At 49.5% G+C, this 14,964-nt stretch overlaps 3 protein-coding genes across 3 annotated transcripts; 2 read left to right on the plus strand and 1 right to left on the minus strand.

The window, feature by feature from the left end:
* Window positions 1-9,293: 9,293 nt before the first annotated feature.
* On the plus strand, window positions 9,294-9,819 carry FSUBG_907 (mitochondrial import receptor subunit tom-22; the record flags this gene model as incomplete). The annotated part of the gene is made up of 2 exons (XM_036687543.1): window positions 9,294-9,387; window positions 9,446-9,819. 2 exons carry the CDS (start codon window positions 9,294-9,296, stop codon window positions 9,817-9,819), a joined length of 468 nt encoding a protein of 155 aa, XP_036543493.1.
* Window positions 9,820-10,660: 841 nt separating this feature from the next.
* Window positions 10,661-12,044, plus strand: FSUBG_908 (adenosine deaminase; the record flags this gene model as incomplete). Its single annotated transcript, XM_036687554.1, has 4 exons — window positions 10,661-10,737; window positions 10,800-11,469; window positions 11,530-11,542; window positions 11,956-12,044. The coding sequence occupies 4 exons, from the start codon at window positions 10,661-10,663 to the stop codon at window positions 12,042-12,044; spliced, it is 849 nt and encodes a 282-aa protein (XP_036543494.1).
* Window positions 12,045-12,144: 100 nt separating this feature from the next.
* On the minus strand, window positions 12,145-14,914 carry FSUBG_909 (mitofusin; the record flags this gene model as incomplete). Its single annotated transcript, XM_036687565.1, has 2 exons — window positions 12,145-12,491; window positions 12,541-14,914. The coding sequence occupies 2 exons, from the start codon at window positions 14,912-14,914 to the stop codon at window positions 12,145-12,147; spliced, it is 2,721 nt and encodes a 906-aa protein (XP_036543495.1).
* Between the last annotated feature and the right edge of the window lie 50 nt (window positions 14,915-14,964).

The following is a 14,964-nucleotide window of genomic DNA, read 5'->3' on the forward strand; positions in this document are numbered from 1 at the left end:
AGAATGGGAAACAGTGAATGGATGAATGAGACGGAGACGAGATGAGCCAGCTGCGGGTATCTTATATAGACAGTTCGGCTCAAGCAAACCAGGAAGCCTGACGATAACAGTGTTCTCCTGTCGTCACCGCTGTAGCCAGCTCAACCAGAGTTTCGGTCAGAGCTCGTGACTCAATGCGAACTAAGGAGGGCTGCTGACCCAGAGAGGCTGCCCTGCGCCCGTGAAGGCCAAACTCAATGATCTAGTGATCATTGGTATTGAGCCCATCCCGGGAGGCTCATTCCAGGTCCTGTCCGGGGCGTCCAAGCTTGCACTCACTGGACGCCACTAGATCGGGGACCTGAAAATGCACTGCAGATGCTGGGGCTGGGGCAGGGCCTGGGGCAGTTTGCAGCACCGCATGCGAACCGCTCAGCTCGCTGGGTAGCTTATCTCTGATACGGAGCACCAGAATCCCGGTGTAAGCCGCCCGGGCCGGCTCTCGTATTCTCGCCATATGGTAGTGGAAATCAGGGGGAAGCCAATCAACGGGGGCATGGATTCGCGATAAGGGCAAGATGACGAAGGGGTAGTGGGCAGTGCTGTAGTCAGATAAGACTTATCCGCTACTTACCGGCTAGAGTTTGTGACGATCAATTCGTTTCGTCACTGAAAATAGATAATTCCAGGTCGGTAATGCCGAGCTTATAGCGGGGCCTTCTAAAAGAAGATGACGAGAGGAAGTTATTCAGAAGAATAACAACAAGATTGTCGTAAAGGGTTCTCAGATGAGAGGAGGGTTGGTTAGAGTTCTGACGGCAGGTTAGTATGGATATCTGTCATACACTGCCAACTGAGTGACTAGTTAGGCGTTTGTTTAACTCGGGGTGCACGAACTCAGCGCAGCCATCCGTCAGCCCTGTCGTAAATAGAAACTGAAGACGGTATGTCTAGAACAAGAGATAACAAAAGCTCTCTTGATACGTCGAGGTTGGTTTGAGATGACGAGGTTCAAAGCTCAAGCCAGGACAGGGGAATATGATCTCTAAATAAAGACGAGGGAGGAGTGATAAGGGGGTTCAAGGTAGTAGACAGAAGAAGGCTTCTTTTAGTGAGGAGAAGCAAATGCAAAATGCAATAGGTAATCAAAAAGTTTGAGTGAGGTCAAGTGACTTGTCTCTCCAACTTTCGAAGCCAGAAGATATTGGGACTGGCGATGGAAGCTTTATATACTGTCCGAGTCTAAGTGTCTCTCAACGACGACCCAGAAGTCTACGATGGTACAAAGTACCTCCCAATCTTTTGCAATTGGGTACGTACCAGCATGAATGTCTCCATTGACTCCAAACATTGGATGTCGACATATTGCCTTCTCTTACACCGTCTCGCCTGTAGGTAGGTACCGAGTAAAAGTTGTCACGCTGCCATAAAAAACCACATCCCTTGCCAGGTCCTGGTCTTCCGCTCACCTTGACCACACACCCTAACACCCCCTTCCCGCTTGTGGGGCAGACCCTGCTGGGAGTTTGCTGGGCATGAGGCCCGGCGGGTGTTTATTTTGGGGTACGTGTTTGTTTTTTTGCCTTTCATTTGCACCGGGCAGACCGGAGAAAAAGTGCAGCGGACAGCAATAGACACAGCGAATGACCCCCGCCACAACTCTCTTCAGGCACCTACTGTACGGCGGCTTGCCTACAGGACATGCAGCACATTCACAGAGCTTATGATTTGCCCGGACAGTCACTTGGTTCGATTTCCTCATATTTCACTTGGCAATCAGCAAAGCAGGAACTTGGCATACCCAAGAAGAGATAGAACCCAGCAATTCAGATATTAAACATCACCGGCCCGGTCGTCCTGAGGCCTCTCCTCTCTTCTCTTCTCTTCTCCTCTCCTCTCCAATTGGTACTTGCTCGCTACAGTACTGTACCACTACCACCCCTCCTGAAGCGGAGCCCAGCCCGGCCCAGCTAAGCCCGCCAGAAGAGTCGAGAAGAAAGAATTTTGGCTGCAGCAACGCCCCCGATCGTGATCATGACCTCACGGAGTACAGTGCAGTTACCTACGAGAAAAAGTCCCATTCAATTACCCAATAGTGCCTCTGGCCTAAACCTCAAGGGGAAGTCTTGTTTGGAACCTGACTTCTCTCGCCTGGACCAAGCGCCTGGTTCCTGAAGTGTCAGTACAGTACTGTACTGTTGGTGAGGGAGTCGTGGGGAAGAGCCTTAAGAGGCCCGGTTATTCGAGGCTCTGCAGTTTTTGCATAGAATCCCGCCTTCTCCAGATTTTCGTTTGACATCACTAGTGCAAATTTGTTGCCAATGGGAGAGTTGTTTACTAGACTTCAACTCTTCTGCCAGTTTACGTCGACATCTTGTAACAACTTGGCGCACCACACATTCTCACATAATGGATACCAGCGTTTACTATGGAATGGCTTGAAGAGTTTTCAGAGACTAGCTGGGTCAGGACAAACGCTCTATTTGACAGGTTGGTCACTGTAAGTCGACATAAAGAGCCTCCAGCTCCATTTGCAGACTCTGATAACGTAAGTCTACATAACTATCCATGCGCTATGCATGAAAACAGCACCATGCACTTAGCCTCTTTCGCTGACCAAAACGGTGTGGAGGATGGTGCGATTCAACTCAATTCACTCACCACTCACCTTGGCTTGGTAGCTTGGCTTGCCCTGCGGGTTTGTCTCTGCGAGTCATCGCCAATGGCAACTTCGTGACATGCAGATGCGACCTTGAATTCCGGTTTTTCAATGTTTGTTCTCTCTGTTTTGGGTTTCAGAGGATTATTACGACGTTGGACTACGGTATCTCACAAGATCCCGGTCAACATGCACGTTGCCCTGACTGTGCTTGTCCGACTGGTCGTAATAACTACCTGAAATGATGTTGCCATGATGTGCTTCAAGCTGTGCCGGGCCGTATTGACATAAACCTTACAGTTCTGACATGCGAAACGGTCAGGCCAACAAGAATGATGATTCGTACGAAAAATGGATCGATCGCCTGCATCTGACTTAGTAGGTACCTAGTTCCACGTCTTTGACATGAACTTCTAGTGATGTCTATTTGGAGCATGTTTGATAAAAGTCATGTAGTTTCGGACAACATCGTCTCCAATGGGCCCATGTATCAACAATTGTGTCAGCCCATGGTTTACGTGGTGTAAGATAATGCTGGGATTTTGCATCAGCCAAGAAACCATATGCTTTGGTTGGTTCTGAGCCTGCCAACGAGCGACGAATAGTTCATGTCAATGGAACCTTGCTCAATTGATATCGTTCTAAGCCATCGAAATCTTGACCAAGCCAAGAATCCGCCTCAAAGGGTACGGTACCTGAACCGAATTCCTACACGACTCACTACCCCAGACGGGAAGCTGGCGTTGAACGCTGACCGCAGCAGCAAATGCCAGGCGAACTAGCTGAAATGCCCTCGTACCCCAGACAATAGAGCCCAAATCTGGCTCACCTGACTTAAAGAAAGCAAAGCCAGTGCTCACCGAACTTTCCAGACCTTGGCCATTCTAAGGGGGACGATCACGGGGCCGGGACTAGTCTCGATTTCTAGGGGGAAATAATTTCACCTTGGGGGAGATCCATTCCCCAGATCCAGTAACAGTCAAGATCATGAAGTTAAAAAAAAATGTGTTGGCAAGGTGATAATTCCCACCCTTCTTCTTCCCCAAGATACAGGCAAGTACATACATACTAGACAAGGGAGCAAGGGAGAGCACAGCACACCGGTAGGCTCTGGCTCTGACCTGTCGCTATTGAAGGAGCCGGACCACGACAAGGTTCCTCCGGCCGTCGCGGGGCCGTTGGTTCGGTACTTACGTACAGGTACCTTCTCCGGGGTACCATCCATCAATGACACAATGGTTGAGGTCGAGGAGCGCACTTGACTGCAGCACGAGGGGTTTCTATTGCGAAACGAAGGGCAAGTCTGGCATAAGATGAGAGTTGCACAACATATCATGGCTTTCTTGAATGATAGAGTTAAGACAAGATTGGTCTGTTCGTCCTTGAGCTGCCCTGTTGTCATCAACGATACTACTCTTCAATGATTCATCTGACCTGCAACAAGAGCTCTAGTTCTCCAATACCCCAGACTCCAGACTCTGGACAATCCCCCTCGATGTTTTGAGTTTCTTCCCCTCTTCCTCTCTCCATATGTTACGCAAAAAGAACACGAAAATACGTCCCTGTCCCACAAGGAACGGAGTCCGGCACCCACTCTCACACTCAAAGCTCCGGGACAAGCAAAGGCCCCCGGACTCGCCCGGAGAGCCCCACACGGCCGAGGTCCGGCAGCACCGAGAAGGCCTTTTAAACTTGGATCTGGATTTCTATTACCCCCAGGTTTTGCCCATGGCTCCAGTCTTCCCCAGTCTGAGCCTGATCTGGATCTGGGCACAAGGACAAGAAAGAAAAAAAAACTTCATAGCTTTCCCCACGACCCGCTTCCATCTCATCTCCCGTCATTTCCATTACCCCCGTTTTACTTGATCTTGCAGCTTTCGTGACAGCCACCGTTTCCCTTTGTTGCACTGCACGGCACAGCCAGTCAATTTACACCAACCAGCCAACCCCTAGGGGAAATGGTATCCATTGCATTACCTATTGTTTCTCTCGTACGGGACCGTAGCGAGTTGCGTGCTTGCCCTGTGGCCCCGAGAGCCGTCCCCAAGCTTTCTTGCTTTTACTTTGCCGCCGTCTCGTGGCCTCTTTGGTTTGTCATGGGCGTCTTTGGTTAGCAAATCTTCCCTGTGTTTTTACTACACCCCGCATCCGGCGCCTGGAGGCGGACGCTGTTAACGCGTCACGAGGTGGGCAGAAAAATATCCGTAGATCGAACTTCTTTTTAGGGGGTGTGGCTAGGGCTGTTCGTTGGACCTGGCTGGCTGAGTGAGGCGCCATCCCTTGACGACGATATTGTTTTGACCACGATGTTTGGAGCTGAGTGTTTCCTGACTTCTATTTCCAGAATCTCAGCCTGGGGGTTGAGCGTTGTCACGCCCACATTCCGCGTGACCTTTAAGATTTCAATTGCTATTTCATTGGTCAATTGTGCTGTCAGTTGATTGTGCCTGTGCTTTGCTGCGGCTTGTAATAGAACTATACGTAGGTAGTTAACATACCCTGGGCCTGAGCTCTCAAAACCTGGGGAAGGTCAAGAAAAGGATCTTGGGTCAAGAGCTTGGCTGGGTTATCGGATCATGCCTTTACCAGGTTGAGACCTATGCAGCATGTATGGTCTTTCACCTGTCCATGTACAAGTATCTGAAAGTTCGGCCATTGGCTTACAACACCCTGGTTACCTTCTCGTAAGGTAATGATGAATAGTCGAATCTCTGACGTGCTGTTCCACCATCGAAACCGTTATCTCATCATCTCTAACGAGTGCCTACGTCTCCATTCTGGACAATACGGTGCACTCCCAATGTCCCGTCACGCCTCCACCATGAACCGCTTGTTGACGACGGTGACGGGGCGTCACGAAGTTGTGTCCTTCGTTACGAATGCATCTCGAATATGTCTCCACTCAGCTGCCCTTTTAAGGCACCGTATGAGCGTTACGCTGGATGTGTGAATATGTAGAACCGTACCGTACCGTACATAGTGTTACCCACCTAATTTTCTCGAGCTTCCATTTGGCTTTGTAGAAGTTTCTATTTTTGTTCTCATTACAGGTACCTGAGTTCATCACATCATCGACTGAATGGAAGCCGTCTTTTCCGGTCTTGTTTCAGAGAGATTACTCTGTATGCTCCTCGTGTTCATGATCACCTGCATATTCTTTCGAATCTCGGCAATAAAAGGTTCTTTTGAGGCAGATGATGAATTGTATAGAAAGTCAAATACGCACTGTTGTCATAATAAGCTGGCACATGGTTGGTTTACTTGAGTGACGGGCCAATCAGCACAACTCTCGACTAGCCCAAACCTGGGGACAAACTGGCAACCTCCGGCATAATGTCAGTTCTGTTTCCTCATTAAGAACACTTGCTTGCCTACAAAAGACGTCAATTATCACTTCGTTCGACAGTACGTATTCTGCAAGTACCTACGATACCTTGCTGGTGTCTGGCTGGCCATTTTTAAGGTGCCACCAAGTGGAATGTTGGGGAAGAGTTTTCCTCGACGACGGCAGCTAGTGGCTGAGCGAGGGGCCCCCAGAACGCCTAGACACTGAGATTCCCTGAGGTGTCACAGGTGGTGAGCAATCAACTCCACCATCGAGGCCATGCGCTGCCCTGTTTGTGGGTATTGTTCTATCCATACCCGGCCGAACGTGCTGCCGGCCCCCGGAGATCCTCAGGTACCATCCTCGTACCTTTAGTAGTCTACTTGAGCCGCTTGCAGTGCCCGCTAGGTACATATCTGATCGGCTAACGACGCTATAGCCAGATGGATTCGACCCAATGGCACCCATGCTTCTGTGGTACACCGTCCGGGGATCAGGGTCGCCCGTGCATGATCACGATAGCTTCATTGACCCTTTCTTTGACGAGTGACGGCCCGCCATGGAGATTAGAGCCCATACCTGGCGTCTTGCGGTGAGTGGGAAACAGTTAGCTTAGACGAACCGGAGCTCCAAATCACTACCCGGAGGACGCAGTCACAAAGAACGGAGCTCTCTGACCAACAAACAGGGCCAGGGAGCTTTCCCTGACGGTGTTGACGAATGTATTTTGTGGTACCTTGCCAATAGCTATGGCAAGGAGCTGTCGCCGTATCCCAGCATCATATCACATCCCTTCTTTCTGCTCTTCAAATTCGCATCGCGGGGCAGCCCCTCCCAACAGGTACACGCAAACCAACGGCACAGACACGTGTTGATTGCAAATGTGACCTTGTGCATTTTTGTTTTTCGAATCGAGGGAGGTTTATGACGAGTCTTTACGTTCAAAGCTGGAAAGAATTGTCAGAAATTAGTTGCTCGTCAACCTAGTCCTGTTGTGTGTGGTTGAGATGGGTATTGTAGGTAGCCAAGTGCATGGTGTAAATAAAACGCCAGTTTATAGGTTGTCTCTTACACGCCGTTAACATCTCCCGTCAAGTTCCCCAGACAGCCCAGGCTACCAGGGTCCCGATTACTTACCCAAATCGCTCACCTTCACACCGTGGCGGCGGCCCAAGCGTCTCCTGAAAGATACACCTCGTCCATTCCATACCAGGCTGTACGTACCATTGCTACCATGTTGCTTCTCCCATTGCGAGTCCAGAAAGAAATGTCCCTGAGATTCTGAAGCTTAGCGAATGTCTGAGCAGAGATTGCCCAATCGGCGGTTTCGTCCCCTGTCCATCCACTCCTTCACAACCTAAGGCATCACGGCCTCGACAAGTCTACAAGTTACACCAACAACATCACACGGCATTCTTTGGTATCGTAGACGAGATATCCAAAGGATCACGAGGTTCGTGCCTGTATAACTATTTACCTATTCCATGCTTCGTAATCCAAACCCCTTGTGCGAATTGCATCGGATATGTTTACCGCTCATCACGGCAATTGGGTCTATATTTGTCGAATATACGTAATCCCCTTGCATCTCGATACAGTGAAACGGGCTGAAAAGGTCACGATGCCAGATGTTTAATTGCCAATGGCTTCTCATCAAATATTGACGAGCTCCATCGAAGGTCATGTGTTGTGCCCCTTGGGACAGGGGAATAAAAATTACGTACTAGTCTCGTTGCTTACAGGATACCAAAATCAACGTCTCAAAGCGATCTAGAAGCTAGGTCAAACTTGAACACTCCAACAACTCAACAAGACAGATTCCAAACTTCCACTCCCGACTTTTCCGGTCGTTCCTCTTTCTCCCTGTGTCTCGCAATATGTCCATGGCTCTCCTTCTTCCCTTTTCTATCTTTTCCTAATTACAATACTCTTGTGTACGAAATGTGACATGGACGAGAAACAACAAGTATAGACACAAGGCCCATACTTACCAGGTAAAAGTCAGGCACTGCATATGGCCTTCTAGCCAAAGCTACGTTCGGTCCCAGAAGAAACCGTTCGCAAGTCCCTCCCGATTTCTTTTTGGGACTCTTCTGAAAGGAACAAACCCATCGATTCATGTTGCTTGTGCTGCAAATCATAGCCGCGAAGTCGCAGGCGTATGGTTAATCAGCTTTGCATATTACGTGCCAAATTGTGTCTCTTGGACATGTCATCTTTTCTGAGAAGTGAAGGCAATAGGAGCTTCTCGAGTTGTCTCTAGACAACGTGGTCTTGCTTGCACGCCTTCTATGCCAGGCACAGATTGGTTCCCTTAGAGACTGGCATATTCTTGCCGGGTTCAGTGAACATTGTCATATGGCCCTGCGGTGCATTGTAAGGCAGCATGTATGTGTCGCGGTCCTTTTGAAAGATCCAAATGCCAGCTTGACCTATATGAATCTTGACCAAAAGACCCATTACATCGTGGAAGGCTCACACGACTTCGGCAGAATATTGCCGTAGTCATAGTGGACAACATGGAATTCCTGAGTGTGGCATTCATACCGCGAGTATCGGCATCAGCATTGAATGGCTGAAATAGGTTGCGGCAGGATCATTATCGTGTTCGAGGCTATGAGTGTCGACTTGTACTCCAAGACTGGGGTTATTCGAGCACGATGAAGGGGCAAATGGCCGCCCATCGCTCGATTTCCAGCACTTTATCCCGAAGCGCGCCTCCACTGTAGAATGAACGTGACATGGTGAGATAAGGAGAAAGAAACTAATACTCCATATTATCTCGGAGCTCTGCTGCAGAACGCTCACAATATGTTGCTGACCACGGCCTAGAAGTTGTTCAAGAAGATGTCATGGGGATGAATTTATTCAATGTATATGCATTAGAAATGATAACAATAGTTCCATTTTGCATTCTCAAAGTTCCTCCTGTACTTTGCAGTAAGAGGCTCGATGACGGTTGTCTATGGAGGCTGCACGTGACGATAGTCGCTGAGGTGAGGTGGTGACGGAACTCATCGGCTAAACCAGGGTGTCGTAAGTGGAGCACTCAAGCAGCTTCCAAAGAAAAATTACTCCCATGACATCGTGATGCCCAACGTCAACGCCAACTCATCAACCAGTCACCGAGAGAACATATTTTCTTATCGGGCGTAGATTTGTCAACATCGCTTATCTCACCAGATTCTGCCACCAATTCCGATATATTCACAAGCCTTGTGATTTGGGCTGCGACTATTCGGCAATTTCTTCTCCACCAAAAGCTCTTCAACAGCTCTTAATACCTTGAACAACCGACTACTCGACACAGAACACCTTTAGCTATTCAAGATGGTTACTCTTACCGAGGTTGAGGACGAGCACTTCCAGCACCCTCAGGCTGGTCCCGATGTTGAGGAGGACGATGAGGACTACTCCGATACTGGTAATGAACAACCCCGCGCCTTTAATCGCGATATTGTGCATGCTAACAACGCCCGTAGACTCCGAGATTTCCAACGAGTCCGACTACGATCCTTCAGAAGAGACTCTCGCTGAGCGACTATACGCCCTGCGCGACATCGTCCCACCAACTACTCGCTCATGGATCTCCGGCAAGGCCAACACCATCGGTAACGCTGCCTGGAGCGTTCTCTCTTTCAGTGGCACGGGCGCTTGGGTGCTCACTACCTCTGCCCTGTTCTTTGGTGTTCCCTTCGCTTTGTCTTTCGCCGAGGATCAACAGCTCACTGCTATGGAGCAAGAGTACAACATGCGACAAAGCGGCAGCGAACTTTTGACCGCTGGCTCCGAGCAGAGCACCGCTGACCAAGTCGGCGCCGCCCTTGACGGCAAGCCTGCCCAACCCTCTCTGTAAACAATTAAGTTGGAGTCACGCAATCGAAAAATCTTGACCTCACGTTTCTGGGTATGAGGATATCTTAGACAGTGCCTTTTGTTGCCGGCGCAGTCATTGTTGAGCCGGAAAATGCGGCTTCCCATGTGTACAATAATTGTTTACGGCGTATATGGCCGATGAAGACCTATGATGGATGCAACTGGGTTTAACCGGGAGGAACGAGAAGTGCAACGTATCCACGGCGCATGGTTACCGGTGTAAAGTGTAAGATGGGGTTGGTAATGGCAGCGATCTCATCTCCTGGAAAGGCGGTTTCACATGTATTTTGTCACATTAGAGCTGTATCATTGACGACTTATGTGTGAGCTTTATGTAAACCACAGCTTGTTCTACCTCGGTATCGCACATTGCTTGACTTGAGACAATAACGATGAGTGGTAAAGTTACGCAATGTGATGAAATGGAAAAGAGACTCCGAGTCACAGCAGCCTGTTCGGCCAAGTGTGTGTTGCTCTTAATGTTTCAGATAATCGGGATGACGATGGAGGATCTCCATCAAGTTCAGGGTAGGTATTCTAGTTGAGACTAACTTGTATGGTAATGAGTAAATCGGTATCAATCCTCTCCATTACACCCTGACTGACTAACTAGAGACTCTGCATATTCCCAGCTGAGGCTGAATAAATAGCTGTCACGCGAACAAAAAGGCCAACCATGGACTTTGTTGGGCTGCCAAAGATAGAGGTTGTTTGTTCACACCCCACGTTCCATGTTTGTGATACTGACGATATGCAAGCTTCACGCTCATCTGACTGGGAGCATCTCACGCCGTGCGCTCCATGAGGTATGGCTACGTAAAATGGAGACAGGCAACACCGATTTAGAAGATCCCCTGATCGTCATGCCTGAAGGGAAACATGATTACAACCTGCAAACGTTAGTCTTGCCTCCATCGATTGGCAGTAATGGACACAAGTTGACAACACAACACTCCACAGCTTCTTCCCGCTTTTCAGCAGTTACATATACAACCTTATCACAGATGAGGAATCTGTTCGAGACACCACCAAATCTGTATTGACGGATTTTCTCAAAGATGGCGTCTGCTATCTCGAGCTTCGAACAACACCACGCGCCACGCCTCAACTCTCAGCAGAGCAGTACATCTCAACTCTTCTTGATACAATCTCGTCATTTGAGTCTCAGAATCCCCAGCTGCACACTCGCTTGATCCTTGCTGTTGATCGACGACACACCCCTGAGCAGGCTGCTTCCACCCTTGAGCTTGCTCTGACATACCGTGAGCAGGGAGTCGTTGGCCTGGATCTCTGCGGTGATCCAACAGCAAGGCCAGCAGGCGAGATAAGTGTCTTCACACCTACGTTCCTAGAGGCAAAAAGGAAAGGCTTAGGGATCACGGTTCATTTTGCCGAAGCTGAGGCGAGTGGTTCGAAGGAGGAGTTAAATACGCTGCTCTCTTGGGAACCGGGCAGGCTGGGACATGTGATCTGGGAGGACGAAGAGACCAAGAAGGAGATCGCAAAGAGAGGTTTGTGTCTCGAGTTATGCCTGAGCTGCAATGTCAGAGCCGGGATGGTGTTAGGCGGCTTCGAAGGCCACCACTTCGGGCACTGGAGAGGTGTCAACGGCCCCAAGATCTCACTCAGTGTAAGTTCCTGAATCTGTGTTCACCAAATGAAGAAAAGTGAAGACTGAAAATGATCATAGACTGATGATGTGGGTGTGTTCGGAAGCCCATTGTCTAACGAATATAGACTAGTCGCGGAACATTTTGGCCTTTATCGCCGAGCTATATGTGAGCTTGCGAGACAGCCTATTGATGGTATATTTGGAGGGGAACGGGAGAAAGAACGGTTGAGAAATATCATGTGGACACATTGAGCTTGACAGCTGCTATCGCTATGACGTGAAGGTGTCATGCTGTAGTGCCCGGACAGAGTTGTCATGATATAATTAGGAGGCTAATGTATGTGGTATCAATATCGACGTTATCATTTAGGCATAAGCTATTAGAAAAGTGTCTACTCTAATAAAGTTGTGTTTACTAGCAAGGCGTATTGCATCGCCCACGAACAGCTATCGAGCGGCTGAAGCATCAATAGTTAATTCATACTGCTATGACTCGCTAACAAGGTATGAGGAGAGAAGTTGATATCGAAGCCAAATCAGGAGCATCTCGTGTTCTTCCATCGCATTACATATGGAACGTCCCTGCCCATTAACGCCGTACTTTTTCGGTTCTCGTCTCAATATGAAACGTTAACGTTAACCTCATCGGTAAACATCCAAGTCGTGTTCGTCAAAATTCCCGTAGCCTCATCATCAATGCATGCCAACTGGTGGAGTCTCAAGGTCAACACCTTCAACCCTGGCGCGCTCACCGTCGCTCTGGCGGATGAGGTTGAGGAAATAACGAGACGCGCGCTCACTCTCGCCCTTGACCTTGATAGTCTCCTCTCGCTTTGCGCTCAAGTCCTTGAGGCTTTGGTCAAGGCCGACCCGAAGGTTGTCAGCGGGAATGCGGAGGACCTTGCGAACGGAAGAGGAGATGCGAGAGGAGTTGGAGTGAACATAATCCAACTCAGCAAGCTGAGTCGAGATCTTTGTAGCAAGGCGAGGAGGCAGGGAGTTGGGAATTTGCTGCAGAACATAGGCAGATGCAGCAACAGCTATTAAAAATTAGTGACTTGACTATTGGAATTCACATGGTTTACTTACCAGCCACGAGAATGCCAGGAATGATGAGCTGGCGTAGGTTCTCGTTGCTTAAGATGCGAGTTGCTGTGAGAGCCTGGTCCATCCACGTGTTCATACCAATCATCCGGGGTACAACGGCGCCGGCAACGGTAAGGGCCATACCAGTGCCAGCAAACTTTTCCTGTCGCTGTAACAAGGTAGTCCAGTCGACAAAGTCGATCAGTTCCGTGGGAATATCGACTTGGCGAGCAAGAGCATCTCGCTTGCGTCGGAACATAACATCAGGTCGGAATTGGAGGTTCTGGAACTCGTCACCAACGTGCAGGATACCCAGTTGCTTGATAGCATTGACGCCATACACGGTCTTTCTGCGAGCATACTCTTCGCAGTTCAAAACAGAATCTGCGATGCGAGACAGCATAGCTTCCTTGAGGTCCTCTGCATATTGGAAAGCATTCCAGATACCGGGGTAAGGTACATCGTAGTGGCTGCTTCCAGAATGGAGAATGGCCGAGTTAAGAGTGTTCCGAGTGTAGTCGTAGACGTCCTTGCATGTCTCCTCAACGTTGGCATCAACTGACTCGCTTACTTCGGTCTTTGCCCTTCGACTAGATTCCAACTGAGGTTCAAGCTCCTTCAACTCCTGGGTCACTCGCTCCAGTTCCGATTGAGCAACTTCCTGGTTGACGTTTGCAAGAGTGTTGACATCATTCAAGATGTTGAGCAGATATGTTCGAGCAGGTGCAAGCTTCGATCGTGCACGCTTCTCAAGCACGAATCTTCGCAGCGATTGCTCCAGAGCCTCGAAGTCTCGCACCTTGTCAAGATCCTTACCCTTACCCTTGTCATCGCCATCACCAGGATCACCACTGCCTCCACTTGAACTACCGCTGCCACCAGGACCGCCAGGAGGCGAGGGGCCGACAGGGATGGCGTTACTGGACACAAAATGCACAAGCTCGGAGGATTCCTTGTGGGTTCGGGGACTGAGACCGGCAACCTGGTCAAGAACCATCTTCTCACATCGCTTTTTGTCTCGGATCACATCGAATCCGTTAACAACAATGAATATATAGGCCTTCTCAGCAGCAGCAGCCCAAATAAACTCCTTGGCAGACTGTGTAAAGTGATTTGCAGCGGAAACCACGAACACAACCACATCGATCTCTTCCTGTCGGGCAAAGATGGCAGTCGTTTTGGTTGTATCCGAGTTAAGACCAGGAGCGTCGATCAAGGCAATATCCACCACGCCATTGTTCAGGAGAGATTCGTCAATGCTTCGGCTATCCTTGACATAGATCTTGCACTGAGTGTAAGTCTCGTTGTCGATGACAATATTCTCAAGTTCCTTTAGTGAGAAAACATCGTAGGTCGACTCGTCGTTGCGGTCGTAGGGCACATTCTTATGTACCGCATGTACCTCTTCCACACCAGAGTTCTCCCTAGCATCCAGCACCTCACAAAAGATAGCAGTGCAAGGTTGCTGATCCTCAGGAAGAACCTTTCGACGGAGGAGAGCATTACAGAAAGTTGATTTGCCAGCATTGAGATCACCTGTGATAAGAACCTTGCTTGCAGTATCCTCGATTCGTTCGCGGAGAGCTAGTAGATGCTTGATGCTGGAACTAATTTTGCCATCGAGAAGCGATGCGATGGAGCTCTTTTCCAATGAATGCACAAGCTCGGCCTGGTGGAGAGCACCGAGCTTGAGATCGAGCTTCAAGATAGAGAACTCTTGAGCAATTTGTGGTGAAACGAGTCGGGGCTCGGGTGTAGATCGAATCTCAGCGGCTCGACTCGATTCGGCGGAACCGTCTTCGACCGTCGTCATGGCACGTCTTAAACCAGGGTTTCGGAAAGATGACGAGCCTTTGCCTTCCATACCCGTGTGGGCATGGGCAAAGGCGGGCCGTGAGGAATGTTCGGAGGAGTCGCGGCGAGCTCGTTGAACGGAAGGATAGTGTGCGGGCCAGGAAGCATTCATTTCTTGTAGATTTTGAAGCAGTTCGAGCACCTTGTTGATGGAACGACCGAGGGTAGCACGATGAGCATTATACCACATCTGATGCACGGCACCCGATGCAGGCCGGTCGTGATGCATTGCCATATCCCATGCTGCGGCGGAACTCATGGAACGGTCATCGCCAGCTATACTTCCACCGTAGCCTGAGTCGACGTCAAGCATGCTCTGGAGACGGGCAGCATGTTCGGATGTCATACCATTTCCGACAGTCATATATTGGACCCGAGAAGAGGACGAGTTTGTGGGTGGCGGAGAAGAGTGGTTGCTGGTGGGCGCGTCGGAATGGCCATGATCATTGTCACCATCAGAATCGGGTTCCTGGTGCAGTCGGGCCTTGCCCTTTCCGTTACCGCTGAAATAATCTTGGCTCATGTTGAATCGGTCTTTAGTAGTTCGAGCGGCATATTTTGGATGAGAAGCGA

The sequence above is a fragment of the Fusarium subglutinans genome (assembly GCF_013396075.1).
Source record: "Fusarium subglutinans strain NRRL 66333 chromosome Unknown NRRL66333_c0000004, whole genome shotgun sequence".
Classification (NCBI taxonomy): domain Eukaryota; kingdom Fungi; phylum Ascomycota; class Sordariomycetes; order Hypocreales; family Nectriaceae; genus Fusarium; species Fusarium subglutinans.